This window comes from Stegostoma tigrinum, chromosome 40 (genome assembly GCF_030684315.1).
Source record: "Stegostoma tigrinum isolate sSteTig4 chromosome 40, sSteTig4.hap1, whole genome shotgun sequence".
NCBI lineage: Eukaryota > Metazoa > Chordata > Chondrichthyes > Orectolobiformes > Stegostomatidae > Stegostoma > Stegostoma tigrinum.
The window spans coordinates 15,560,288-15,575,469 of NC_081393.1; the positions used below are offsets into that span (position 1 = coordinate 15,560,288).

The 15,182-nt window shown below is 49.5% G+C and overlaps 1 protein-coding gene across 1 annotated transcript in view; it reads right to left on the minus strand.

Moving 5' to 3' along the window:
- Positions 1-5,515, minus strand: part of gpat4 (glycerol-3-phosphate acyltransferase 4) — a 36,524-nt gene extending 31,009 nt beyond the window's left edge. Inside the window, exon 1 of the mRNA XM_048522874.2 lies at positions 4,839-5,515. Coding sequence (XP_048378831.1) covers positions 4,839-5,003 — 165 coding nt within the window. The 5' untranslated portion in view covers positions 5,004-5,515. The remainder of the gene's footprint in view (positions 1-4,838) is intronic.
- Between the last annotated feature and the right edge of the window lie 9,667 nt (positions 5,516-15,182).

The window sequence follows — 15,182 nt, forward strand, 5'->3', positions numbered from 1 at the left end:
GCAGTTTGAACAATGTGTTTTGAATGAACCAGCAGTGTAACACAACATATTTTCACAGCACATTTCCTCAGCTTCTCTCCAACGTTTGTAGCAGCAATTTTGGTAGTGTTTGGGTCACTCCTGCTGTTCACAGTCTAGGTTCAAATTCCACACTGACTTTTAAGATACATGCTTGCAGTGCCCTGACATGACTCACTGTCCAACTTCTCCCTCATCCTGCACTTGTTGTGCAGGAACTGGACGTACATGCTTTGCAGTGTCAGCGGCTGAGCAGTGACCTTATAGAGGCTTATAAAATCTGAAGCGCCTGGACAGTGTGGATAGCCAATGTCTTTTTCCCCAGGGTAGCAAAGTCCAAAATTAAAGGGCATAGGTTTAGGTGAGAGGGGAAAGATTTAAAATAGACCTGAGAGGCAACTGTTTCATGCAGGAGGATGGTGCGTGTATGGAATTAGCTGCCGGAGGAAGGGGCGAAAGCTGTTACAATAACAACAATTAAAAGGCATCTGGATGGGTATACGAATAGGAAGGGTTTAGAGGTACCAAATGCTGGCAAATGGGACTAGATCAGATTGGGATATCTGGTTGGCAATGGTCAAGATGGACTGAAGGGTTTGTTTCTGCGCTGTATGACTTAGACTATTCTCCTCCGTACACAATTGTTCCAACTACACACACTAATCATCTGGACTTGTTCAAAATTTGAAGTGACCTTTGGGTTTACTTCTGTGGCGGCACAGGCATTCCGCTGGTTCCTGTTACGCTTGCCTCCTTCCCACTGCAGAAATGCCTTCACCATCGCAAGCCGGGCTCAGTTACCAAACAGGTGTCACCTGTCACACACAGATCCTGTTGGCAGTCATCATCAGCAAATACAACACCAGTCTCATCAAACGAGCCTTTGTGCTTCTGCACTGAACTGGAGAGCTTTGACAATGATCTGCTTCCTGAGAAGGTTAGTTCATTCCAGTCTAAAACCCCACCACTTGCTGCTCATTCCCAAAGCCCATAAACAAAGAACTCGAGAATGAAAGGGGACATCAGGCAGGAGGAATGGACAGGGAGAGACCCTTCAGCCTGCCATGATGTCATTCTAAACTAATCCCATCTGCCTGCACGTGGTCAGTATCCCTCTATTCCCTATCTTTTCACGTCTGTCTAAATGCCTCTTAAACATTGCCATTGTATCTGCTTCTACCACCTTCCCTGGCAGCCTGCTCCAGGCACCTACCACCCTCTATCTGAAAAAAAGCTTGTTTCACACAAGACCTTCCAGCTCTCCCCCTCTCACCTGAAACCACTGCCCCCTGGTATTTGACATTTCCACCCAGGGAAAGGAACTCTGACTATCCACCCTATGAATGCAAACAAAAAAGACCTTGTGGTACAGGTTCATAGTTCCTTTAAAGTGAAGTTGCAGGTGGACAGGATAACGAAAGCGGTGTTTGTCAGAGTATGGAATATAGGAGTTCGGAGGTCATGTTGTGAACATTAGTTCCGCCACTTTTGCAGTACAGCCTTGAATTCTGGTCTCCCTACTATGGGAAGGATGTTACGAAACTTGAAAAGGTTCAGAAAAGATTTACAAGGATGTTGCCAGAGTTGGAGGATCTCAGCTATGAGAACAGGGTGAACAGGCTGGGGCTACTTTCCCTGCACCGTCAAAGGCTGAGGGGTAACATTTCACAGGTTTATAAAATTATGAGGGGCTTGAAGAAGGGTGAATAAACAAAGTCTTTTACCCCCAGGGTAGAGAAGTCCAAAGCCAAAGGGCATAGGTTTATGTGAGAGAAGAAGGATTTCAAAGGAACCTAAGGGGCAACATTTTCACGCAGAGGGTAGTGCATTTATGGAACGACCTGCCAGAGGTGGTGGAGGAGGCTGGTACTATTGCACCATTTTAAAAGCATCTGGATGGGTACATGATTGGTAATCGTTGAGAGGGATATGGGCCACATACTGACAAATAGGACTAGATTACCTTCGGACGTCTGGTCGGCATGGACGAGGTGGACTGGAAGTTCTGTTTCCATGGTATACATCGCCGTGACTCTTTGCCTCTCAATTTTATTTACTTCTCTCAGGTCAATCCTCAGCCTCTGACTCTTAAGTGAAAACAATCCAAGATATCCAACCTCTCCTTGTAGCTCAGCATCCTGGTAAACCTCTTCCGCACCCTCTCCAAAGCCTCCACATCGTTCCTGTAGTGCAGCAACCAGAACTGCACACTCCAAATGTGAATGTCCTTTTGTTTTAGGAATAACTTTCATAAGGTGGAAGGCAGCTCAGAGAAGCCAACAAACCCCACTTCCCTCCTGGCTCTCTCCTTGGAACATTTGAAAAATAATACTTGTGCAGGGAGGGAGATCAGACAGAGTAATGAGGCAGCCCTCGAGTAACATTCAGAAACATCAAGAAGCCACATGAGCTACTGAACATTACAATGAGCACAGAGACCACTGGGCGCAACTTGTCAGCGTCGAGCATTTGTTCTCCCTGAAACCATGTGTGCTATTTCCTTTGTTTCACTTTTCCTGTCAAACCCATTTTCAACGATAACATTCCCAAAGCTTCCATCACTAACTCACTGCACAGCTGATGGCCTTCCTGTAACAATCTCTGGCCTCTCCTGAAACGGCAAAGGACTGCTCCAGGTTGGTATTCAATCGAAGGTTTTTCACAAGCCCTGGGACGATCTCCACCTGCGCTCACCAGTCCTCAAGTTCCACCCATTCATTTTAACGAGCAGAAGCTTGTGAACTTGAACATGTCGTAAATCCTGGCCTAGTGATCATGCAAAGCCACACCAGCACGGGGTTACAGAATTTCCAACTAATCCCAAACACCACAAGAACCTCACAAGCCAAGGAGGGAATGTCAGACACAAGAACAGCCATTAACATCATGTAAGTAATAACTGTCCCCAACTCAGTGTAACTGAGACAGTATGTACTGTAATGTACCGCAAGTAAATAAAGGGAGCTTGTTCAAAGCTGTAATCTAATGTCTCAGTTCAGATACATAATTCTTAAAAGATTGCCACTTTGCTCTTACAAAAACTGGAAATGAGATTAGATTATAGCTTGTTTCATGTTACTGTAGTCACAAATCTACTGTATGTTAGTTGCAATCATGCTACACCTCCAAGGGTCCCTTAGCAGATTTGCTACTCGAGTCCGTTTACAAGACAGCAAAGTGGCCCTAAGTTAAAAGGAGGAGTAAAGAGACAGGGGCTAGGACACACCAGTATTGCTAAGTAGGAAGCTCAACCTAGAGGTATGTAAACAGCATAGGGTTCATAAAAGGCCTGCAGATGCAACACAACACACTGATTATAGACTGCAGCACTCAGTTTTAGCTGCTGTACTCTGTTTCAAAAGGAAGTTGAAATCATGTCCTGCCCGTTCAGGAGTTCCAAAGGAACCGCAACAAATGTGTTCATGGGTAAAATGGCAATAAATCAGTTGGAAGTGTTCTTGCTAAATGAGTTACAATTCCAGGTAAGCACAACTCTGACGGGCTGAAATGAATCAGCCATGCACATCCCAAACCGCAAAAGACCAAGGTTAAAACTGAAGGGAGAGGCAGGCAATAAGTGTTGAATGAGCCCAGTACCTGACAAGTGGCAAAGAGAGAGAGAGAAAACAGCAAAGGATAGCAAGAGAGACAACCAGCAGCAAGGAGAGTGTGTGAACAGATGTATACAAGGGGTGCACCAAACCATATAAAACTGGTCCCGTTCAGAGAATGAATGGGGTCAGGACAATGTGGGGTGTCAATGGAAGTCAGGAAATAGCAGAGATGTTGAATCCAGGAATTACACTGCACCAGCATTAACAGTGCAAAACAAGAATTGTGCGCCTGACTTGCCAAGAGAACTGATGTTGCATCAGACGCAAGAACTCCCTATATTCACATTCAACAATGTCAAAACCCTCCAGGACCAGGTAGTTTCCATCCCAAATTTTAAAGGAAGGAGATGACAATGTTTCAGGTGTCCTGGCTCTAATTTTACAAATCTCTCGATTTGGAAACTGCCTCCTGAGGCTGGCACAAAGATCCTACAGAGAGACGTGGATAGGTTAAGCAACTTGAAAAAAACATTACAGATCGAAATTCAGTGTGGGGAAAGGTGAGGTTATGCTCTTTGGCAGGAAGATTAGAGGAGCTGAATATTCATTAAAATGGGAGAAAGACTGTAAAACTGCAGCACTTTGTGCAGAAATCTCAAATGCTAGCATCCAAGTCCATCAGTTAACTGCAAAGGCAAACGGATTTATTTCAAAGGGAATAGACTGTAAAAAAGAGGAAAATCTTGCTAAAACAATAGAAGACACTAATCAGAACACAGGTGGGTACCTTATCTGAGCAAAGATAGACTGACATTGGACAGTCCTGACAAGGTTCACTCGGTCGATCCCAGGTGTGGAGGAACTGTCTTTTGGACAGACGTTCAGTGGGTTGTAGATTGAGCCTGTACTCAAAACTCTTGATAACTTCCCATCTCTTATTGAAGGCTTTGGGTGGCTGCCTCTGGTCTGGAGCCTGTGCACCCCCATTACAGAAATAGCAGACAGGCCAAAAAACCACTGGTCATCTCATCAGCCCCATGACGCCAACTACAATTCAATCTTACCAATCCTGATACAGGGAGTCACAAAGCTATTTCAAGCATTTCTTGAAATAAAGAGATGAAGGGCAGCCATGAAAATAGTGGAATAATTCCCCAGGGGGAACAGGTTAAACAAACATGCAGGGAATTTTGCATCGCATTACCAGATCAAAAATTCCAGTCCCTCCACATCAGGTGGAATATGACCCATGCCAGCCTGACCTACCTCGAAGATTATCAGCAGGGTTTTCATGTAGAGCTTACGGATGCCAAAGGACACGCCAAAGATAGCGGGAACAATGATGAAGACCAGCAGGAGAGTGATCCAGACTGTCAGCGAGATGCCCAGCAGGGTACAGACCAGGCTGTCAAAGGGCAGGAGCAACGACATGACTGCACTCCACTCCTATCACCTTGCTTGCCCTTCCTCAACTGGTCCTGCTCCTGACTAGACCATCCCCTCACTGACCCTGCCTCTCACTAGATCCTTCCTTCTCCAGTGTCCCTCCTCTCTAATTCCTCCCCATTAGTCACAACACGTGATCTCAGTGACCTCTCAATCGTGGGCCGTCCTCGCTCACTGCTCTTTCCCCACACCTTTCACCCTTTACCAGTCCCTCACTCTACAGCCCCTTGATGAGATGGCCCTCTCACCCCTTCTCCCTCACTGAGCCCCCTCTCTGTCCCTAAACCCTCTCTACCTATCTCGTCTTCTGTTCTGAACCCTCCCCTCATCGATCCCCTTCTCCTCCAATAACCCTCACTGATTGCCTCCTCCTCACCGATCCCTGACCTCCTCACTAACCCTTTCAGATTTCCACCCCCAGTTTCCCTTCCTCTCTCCCAGCCGCCTCTTACTGACTCCCAGTGACTCCCCTCTACCACTTCAATAACCCCCAGACCCCCTCAGTGACTCCCCTCTATCCACCTCAATAACCCCCAACTCCCTCAGAGACTCCCCTTGTACCCCCAACCCCCTCAGAGACTCCCCTTGTACCCCCCTCAATAACCCCCAACCCCCTCAGAGACTCCCCCTGTACCCCCCTCAATAACCCCCCAACCCCCTCAGAGACTCCCCTTGTACCCCCCTCAATAACCCCCCAAACCCCCTCAGAGACTCCCCTTGTACCCCCCTCAATAACCCCCAACCCCCTCAGAGACTCCCCTTGTACCCCCCTCAATAACCCCAAACCCCCTCAGAGACTCCCCTTGTACCCCCCTCAATAACCCCCCAACCCTCAGAGACTCCCCTTGTACCCCCCTCAATAACCCCAAACCCACTCAGAGACTCCCCTTATACCCCCCCAATAACCCCCCAACCCTCAGAGACTCCCCTTGTACCCCCCTCAATAACCCCAAACCCCCTCAGAGACTCCCCTTATACCCCCCCAATAACCCCCCAACCCTCAGAGACTCCCCTTGTACCCCCCTCAATAACCCCAAACCCCCTCAGAGACTCCCCTTATACCCCCCCAATAACCCCCCAACCCTCAGAGACTCCCCGCTAACACTAACCCTCCCACCCCACTCACCAACCCGTGCCCCTCCCCCTCTGTTACCTACATCCCCCTCCCCCTCCCCCTCCCCCGAGGCCTGTGCACAGTTGAATCCTCGGTCTCCGGTCGGTCTCTTCAGGCCGACCCCCCGGCCCCAGGGTTTCTGTTCCCCGGCCCAGACGGCGTACGGTATCCGCAGGCACGGGTTACCCCCTCCCGGCGGTGCTCGGTGTCCCGGGGTAAAGGATCCCAACGACCCCCTGCTCTCGGCTCCGGGACCTGCCTTTCCCCTCACCTCGAGCCCAGCGCCAACCCTCACTGCGCACGCGTCACCGGCCACCAGTCTGCGAGGGCGGCGCATGCGCACAACCCGGGCTGCGGGGGCGGGGCGGGAGGCACGTGCCGGCTGCGGCGGACTGCGCCTGCCCGGGTGCGCTCCTCCATGCGGCCGCTACGAGGATTGCAGGCTGTTGCCCGAACGGTGGTCGTCGCCAGCAGCCTTGAGACGGCGAAGACCGCTCAGCCCATCGGCTCCTCCGCTGCTGTCTCTTCAGATTCTGAATTGATCCGTGCTGCAACGCTTTCCCTGACAAAAAAAACCATCAATCTACTGTTAGGCAATTAATCCAGAAACCCAGCTAATGTTCTGGGGTTAAAACGGTCCTCTGTAAAGTCCTCAGTGAAGGGCTCACCTTTGTCCCCCTCCATCCACACATCAATTAAAACAACTCATCTTTGGACATTGAGCAGTTTTACCACCGCCTCTGCCTCCGCGCTTACTTCTTCAACTGAGAGCCTAATCCTCCCTCCACTGACCCGTTCTCCCACCTCCAACACAGCCCCTCCAAGGACTCCTGCCCTCCCTCAACTTCTTCATCTCCAATTGCCACCGTGACATCAACCACCTCAACCTCTCCACCCCTCTCACCCAGTCCAACCTCTCCCCGGCAGAACGTGCAGCCCCCTGCTCCAATCCCAAGCTCACGATAAAACTCGCGGACAAGGGAAGTGCAGTTGTCATATGGCGCGCTGACCTCTACATCGCCGAGGCCAGGCGCCAACTCCCTGACTCCTCCTCTTACCGCCCGCCCCCCGCCCCGGATCATGACTCCACCCCTGACCACCAAACCATCATCTCCCAAACCATCCACAAGCTCATCAACTCAGGTGACCTCCCACCCACAGCCTCCAACCTCATCGTTCCCCAAACCCACATGGCCCGCTTCTATCTCCTTCCCAAAACCCACAAACCTGCCTGCCCTGGCTGACCAATTGTCTCAGCCTGCTCCTGCCCCACCGAACTCATCTCCACCTATCTCAACTCCATTTTCTCACCCTTGGTCCAGGAACTCCCTACCTACATCCGTGACACCACATATGCCCTCCAACTCCTCCAGAACCTCCAATTCCCCGGCCCCCACCTCATCTTTACCATGGACATCCAGTCCCTCTACACCTGCATTCCCCATACAGACGACCAATAACCCCCAGTCCCCTTCTTCCAGTCCCGCAGGCCCAACCAGTCCCCCTCCACTGCCCTCGTCTGCTTAGCCGAATTTGTCCTCACCCTCAACAACTTCTCTTTCAAATCTTCTCACTTCCTACAGACAAAGGGGGTGGCCATGGGAACCCGCATGGGCCCAAGCTATGCCTGCCGTTTTGTAGGTTACGTGGAACAATCCCTCTTCCGCACCTACACTGGCCCTAAACCCCCCCTCTTCCTCCGTTACATTGATGACTGTATCGACACCGCCTCGTGCTCCCAAGAGGAGCTCGAACAGTTCATCCATTTCACCAACACCTTCCATCCCAACCTCAAGTTCACCCAGACCATCTCTAATACCTCTCTCTCCTTCCTGGACCTCTCTGTTTTCATCTCTGGCAACTACCTAGAAACTGATATCCATTTCAAGCCCACCGACTCCCACAGCTACTGAGAATGTACCACCTCCCACCCACCTTCCTGCAAAAATGCCATTCCCTATACCCAATTCCATCGCCTCTGCCGCATCTGCTCCCAGGATGAGGCATTCCACTCCCTTACATCTCAGATGTCCTCGTTTTTCAAGCACTGCAAATTCCTCCTCTCAGTGGTTGAAAATGCCCTCGACCGTGTCTCCCACATTTCCCGTAACTCATCCCTCACACCCTGTTTCCACAATACCAACCAAAACAGAATCCCCCTCATCCTCACGTATCACCCCACCAACCTTCGACAATCATCCTCCAACACTTCCGCCATCTGCAATCCAACCCCACCACCAATTTTCCCTCCCCACCCTTACCGGCTTTCTGGAGGGACCATTCTCTCTCTGTGACTCCTTTCCCCAGTCCACACTCCCCTCCAGCCCCACCACACCCGACACTTTTCCCTGCAACCACAGGAAGTCCTACACCTGCCCCCACATCTCCCCCCTCACCCACATCTCAGGCCCCAAGAAAACTTTCCACATCAAGCAGATGTTGACCTGCACATCTGCTAATGTGGTATACTGCATCCACTGTGCCCGGTGTGGCTTCCTCTATATCGGGGAAACCAAGCAGAGGCTTGGGGACCACTTTGCAGAACACCTACCCTCAGTTCGCAATAAAAAACTGCACCTCCCATTCGCAAAACATTTCAACTCCCCCTCCCATTCCTCAGGCGACATGTCCATCATGGGCCTCCTGCAGTGCCACAATGATGCCACCCGAAGGTTGCAGGAACAGCACGTCATATTCCGCTTGGGAACCCGGCAGCCTAATGGTATCAATGTGGACTTCACAAGCTTCAAAATCTCCCCTATGACTACCACATCCCAGCACCAGCCCAGCTCGTCCCCACCTCCCTACACTGTTCTTCCTCTCACCTATGCCCTCTCCCACCTCAAGCCCTACCCCCATCTCCTCCCTACTAACCTCATCCCACCCCCTTGACTTGTCCGTCCTCCCTGGACTGACCTATCCCCTCCCTACCTCCTCACCTACACTCACCTCTACTGGCTCCATCCCCGCCTCTTTGACCTGTCTGTCTCCTCTCCACCTATCTTCTTCTCTGTCCATCTTCGATCAACCTCCCCCTCTCTCCCTATTTATTTCAGAACCCCCTTCCCCTCCCCCATTTCTGAAGAAGCGTCTCGGCCCGAAACATCAGCTTTCCTGCTCCTCTGATGCTGCTTGGTCTGCTGTGTTCATCCAGCTCTACACCTTGTTATCCGTAATGTTCTGGGGTCTTGGGTTCAAATCCCACCTCGGCAGCTGTTGCGACTTGAATTCAACATTTTTTTCAAAAAGTCTGGAATTAAGAATCTTCTCATCACCATGAAATCATTGACAATCATCGGAAAAACCCATCTGGTTCACGAATGTCCTTCAGGGACGGAAATCCGCCACCCTCACCCAGTCTGGTCTACTTGTGACTCCAGACCCACAGCAATGTGGTTGACTCCCAGGTGCCCTCTGAAAAGGCCTACAAGCCACTCAGTTCTGTCAATCATTACAAAGACTCAAAGAAATGAAACCAGATGGATCACCTGGCATCAAACCAGGCACCGGAAAAGACCTCGGCATAAACAGCCCTGTTGACCTCCTCACTAACATCGGGCGGAAGGGGGGTGGTGGGGTTAGTGCCAAAACTGGGACAGCTGTCTCACAGACTAGGCAAAAAACAGCCTGACACAGTCCAACTCACAGAATCATACCTTACAATGTCCCAGACACCGCCGTCACCATCCGTGGCTGTGCCCTGACCCACCAGTAGGAGGGTGGTCTATAGTGGGGAGGGAGTTGTTCAAGGTGTCCTCAACATTGACTCCGGACCCTGTGAAGTGTCATGACTTCAGGTTAAACATGGGCAAGGAAACCTCCTGCTAATTACCACATACCATCCTCCCCTCAGCTGATGAATCAGTATTCCTCATTGTTAACAGCCCTGTTAGGAGGCACTGAGGATGACAAGGGCACAAAGTGTACCCTGGGTGGGAGATTTCAATGTCCACCACAAAATTGGCTCAGCAGCAGTACTACAGATCGAGCTGGTCAGGTCCTAAAGGATGTTGCTGCTAGACTGGGTCTGCGGCAGGTGGTGAGGAAGCCAACAAGAGGGAAAAGCAGACTTGACCTCATCCTCATCAATCTGCCAGCTGCAGGTACATCTGTCCATGACAGTATCAGTAAGAGTGACCACCACACAGTCTTTGGGGAAACAAAGTCCCACTTTAACACTGAGAATAACCTCCAGTTTATGGTGTGGCACTATCACTGTGCCAAACAGGACAGACTCCAAACAGATTGAGCAACTCAAGACTGGGCATCCATGAGGCGCTGTGGGCCACCAAACCTCACGACCCAGCACGTTCCCCGCTCAACCATTACCCGGTGAAATGACCAAACAGGACTACTTGCTTGCCAAACAACGTTAGCAACAAGTGATAGAGTTATTCAATTCCACAGCTAATGGATCAGATCTAAGCTCTGCAGACCTGCCACATCCAGTCATGAATGGTGGTGGATAATTAAACAACTGACTGGAAGAGGAAGATCCACAAATATCCCCATTCTCAGTGATGGAAAGCCCAGCACATCAGTACAAAAGATGAAGCTGAAACTTCCGCAGCAATCTTCAGCCAGAAGTGCCGAGTGGACGATCCATCTCGACCTCCTCCAGTGGTCCCCAGTATTACAGGTATCAGTCTTCAGCCATTTCAATTCATTCCATGTGATATCAAGAAACGGTTGGAGACACTGGATACTGCAAAGGCTATGGGTCCTGACCACATTCAGCAATAGTACTGAAGACTTGTGCTCCAGAACTTGCTGCTCCCCAAGTCAAGTTTTTCCAGTACAGTTACAACACTGATTATCTACTGGACAATGTGGAAATTGTCCAGGTATGCCCTGTACACAAAAAGCAGGACAAATCCAACCCGGCCAATTCCCGCCCCATCAGTGTCCTCTCGATCATCAGTAAAGTGATGAAAGGTGTCATCAATAGTGCTGTCAAGCAGTACCTGCTCAGAAATAACCTGCTCAGAGACACCCAGTTTGGGTTCTGCCAGATCCACTCAGTTCCTGATCCCATTACAGCCTCAGTTCAAAGATGGACAAAAGAGTTGAATTGCAGAGTGAGGTGAGACAGGCCATGATATCAAGGCTGCATTTGACTGAGTGTAGCATCATGGAGCCCTAGCAAAAGTGGAATCAATGGATATCAGGGGGTAAAGGCTCCGGTAGCTGGAGTCATTCCTGACACATAGGACGGTGTTCATGGTTGTGGGAGATCAATCATCTCAGCTCCATCACATCTCTGCAGGAGTTCCTCAGGGTAGTGTCCTAGGCCAAACCATCTTCAGTTGCTTCATCAATGACTTTCCCTCCATCATAAGATCAGAAGCGGGGACAGTTGCTGATCATTACACAATGTTCAGCACCATTTGTGACTGCTCAGATACTGAAGCAGTCCACATTCACATGCAACAAGATCTGGACAATATTCAGGTTTGGGCTGACAAGTGGCAAATGACATTTGCGCCACACAAATGCCAGGCTATGACCATCACCAATGAGAGATATTCTAACCACTCCCATTGACATTCAATGGTGTTACCATCACTGAATCCCCCATCCTGCGGTTTATCATTGACCAGAAACTCAACTGGGCCAACCACATTAACAAAGTGGCTACAAGACCAGGCCAGAAGCTGGGAATACTGCGGCGAGCAACTCACCTCCTGACTCCTCAAAGCCTGTCCACAAGGTACAAGTCAGGAGTGTGTTGGAATACTCCCCACTTGCCTGGATGAGTGCAGCCCCAACAACTCTCAAGAAACTTGACACCATCCGGGACAAAGCAGCCACTTGATTGGCACCACATCAACGAGCGTTCACTCCCTCCACCGACACTCAGTAGCAGCAGTGTGTACTATCTACAAGATGCACTGCAGAAACTCACTAAAGATCCTCAGACAGCACCTTCCAAACTCACGATCTCTTTCATCTAGAAGAACAAGGGTGGGAGACATATGGGAACACCACCCCCTGCAATTTTCCCTCCAAGCCACTCACCATCCTGACTTGGAAATATATCACCATTCCTTCACTGTCGCTGGGTCAAAATCCTGGAATTCCCTCCCGAAGGGCATGGTGGGTCAAACCACAGCATGTGGACTGCAGCGGTTCGAGAAGGCAGCTCACCCCCACCTTCTCAACGGCAACTAGGGATGAGCAAGAAGTGCTGGTCAGCCAGCGATGTCCACATCCCACAACTGAATAGAAACAAAAGTCGAGATTTAAACTTGTCAATTGGGCCACACACACCCAGAGAAAAGGAGCTGGCTCCTTAACAGCCCTTCAAGACCATCCTGCTATCCAAGAAGATCATGGTTGATCTGTTTGTGTTCTGAGCTCCACACTTCCACCAACCCCTAAGCATCTCCTTGCCATGCAAAGGTTGGGTGTATCGGCCATGCTAAATGTCCAGGGATGCATAGGCTAGGTGGGTGAGCTGTAGGAAATGCAGGATTATAGAGGTTGGGGGTGGGATGCGCTTCAGAGGGTTGGCATTGACTCAATGAGCTGAATGGCCTGTTTCCACGCTGTAGGGATTCCGTGATTATATGAATAAGAACCTCCAACCTAAAAATATTCAGTGACCCTGCCTGCACTGCCTTCTGAAGCAGTTCGTTCCGAAAGTGCGACTTCTAATTTTTAAAACATGGTCCTCAAGTCCTGTTCCCAGCCATGAGAAGGAGATATGCTTTCTGCAAGCATCTCATCAAGTTGAAAACCTTAAAATTTTCTATCAAATCACCATTGTCTAAATTGCAGTGGAAGCAAACCAAGTCTGTCCAACCTTTCCTCATTCTCCAACCTGCTACATCATGCTATCAATCTCAGGACCTTCTTCTCATGTATTTACATCCTTTCTGAAAGAAGGAGACCAAAACTGGACACAGGATTCGAACTATGGTCTTGCAAACGCTCTGTGTAACTGAAACATAATGTCCTCATTTTTTCATAGACGTTCCTCTTGTAACCTCACATAGCATCCCGTTCAACTTTTTGATGATGCAGTCTTAATGACTTGTGACTTGCACCAGAACACCCACATCTCTCTGTGCCTCGGAATTCCACAGTCGTTCTCTGTTGAAATGATGCTGTGTTTTTCTTTTGACTCTCCCGGCCAAAGTAAACAGCATCATGTTTTCCCAGATGGTCCTCTCCCAGCCAGAATTTCACCCACTCACTTCATTATCTATTTGTAATTCATAGAATCCCTGCAGTGTGGAAGCAGGCCCTTCAGCCCAACAAGTCCACACTGTTCTTCAGAGCATCCCAGCCAGACGTGTCTCCTTCGAACCCACCTAATCTATGCATTCCTAAACATTATGGGTTAATTTAGCATGGTCAATCCACCAAGCCTGCGTATCTTTGGGCTGTGAGAGGGAAATAGCTGTGGAAGTTCTAAATTGGAGTAATCTCTTGGGCACTTTGAAAAGCGCTAGTCAGAGCTGGGGGATCTGCTCACCGATGGTTATCTCAACAGGCACCAACACTGGACTAGCTCCTCAGAGGTCACAAGTTTGAATCTCGCCACGTCCAGTTGCAAAATTCAGCCCAGGACTTATTCAAAAGGATAAGTACAAAAAAAAGAGAGATTTCACAGATCGGAGGAAGAGGAAGGGAGTGGAGCCAAGTGACTTCCCATTGTGCTCTGTCCCTTCTAGTTTGTGGATCAGTTGAGCTATGGTCTGACTTCATGTCTGCTTCGACTGCACCGAGCTCCTGAACCATCTGCTCATTTGCTTCCACTTCCACCATGGCCAGTCTGCACGCTAGCCTCCATCACATCGACTGCTTAGTGCTTTTGCTGTTCCCTTCTGACCAGCTGGTCCAATCGGCCCCTTCCTCCCTCCACGGACTCCAACTCATCCTCGTGTCCCTCACCCAAAATCTGACACAGTTAACCTGCTGATCACTGGGGCCCAAATTCTGAGGGGGGCCCAAACATGAGTCCCAGGCCAGGAGTAGCTCATAGGCCCAAGATTCCTGTCCGTGCCCCTGACCCAGCACACAGCCCCACCGCCCCCTTTCTCACTGAGCTACACTAATCCTTAGGCACCAATAACTGAGTTCGAACATTTTCAATTAAATGCACCTCATGGCCTTGCCTCTCCTTATCTCAGTTACCTCCTCCAGCCCTGTCATCTCTGGCTTCATCTGATGCTGGCCTCATCTACTTTGCACAGTACAGATACTAGGAATGAGTTACGCTCTGAAATATAATTGAGAGGTTTAGGGTAATTTATATAAGGAATAACAGGAGTGAGTTGCAGACTGGAATCTTATCAAGGGGTCCATTGGGGTTTATATATAGAATAACAGATACCCAGGAATGAGTTACAGGCTGGAATCTAGTCGAGGGTTTCAAAGGGGTTTGTCTATAGAATAACATACACAGGCATGAGTTGGAGACTGAAGTCTAATCGAGAGGTTCAGGGTGGTTTACATAAAATAACAGATACCTGGGAGTGAGTTACAGGCTGGAATCTATTTGAGGGATTCAAGGGGGTTTATCTGTAGAATAACAATTATCTGGAAGTTGGAATCTATTGGAGGGTTTGTGGTGTTTTATCTGTAGAAAAACAGATAACCAGGAGTCATTCACAAGGGGATTGGGAGAATTTGGGGTTGGGGGGTGGGGAGAAAAGGGGTTCCAGTAAATACCCTGTCTTTTCATTTCTCCATCCTCGCGGATCACATCTTCAGCAATCCGCACCTCAAGATGTTCAGGGTTTTTATTTTCACGCCTGCGGCAATGCTAGTCCAGCAGATCAAGGCCTTCTTGCTCCTGTCGTACCTGGGAACTTCGACATTTCCCACTCAGCCCGGCCTCATGGATGCTGTTTTGAATCATTCTGGCTTAGACAGTAAGAAATAGGACCAGTAGACCATTCAGCCCCTCAAATCCTGCTCCGCCATTCAGTGGGATTATGGCTGATCTGACATCGTCCATATCCACTTTCTGACATTTTCCCCTGTAACCTCTGATTCCCTATTGATCAATAATTTATCTATCTCGGCCTTAAATGTACACA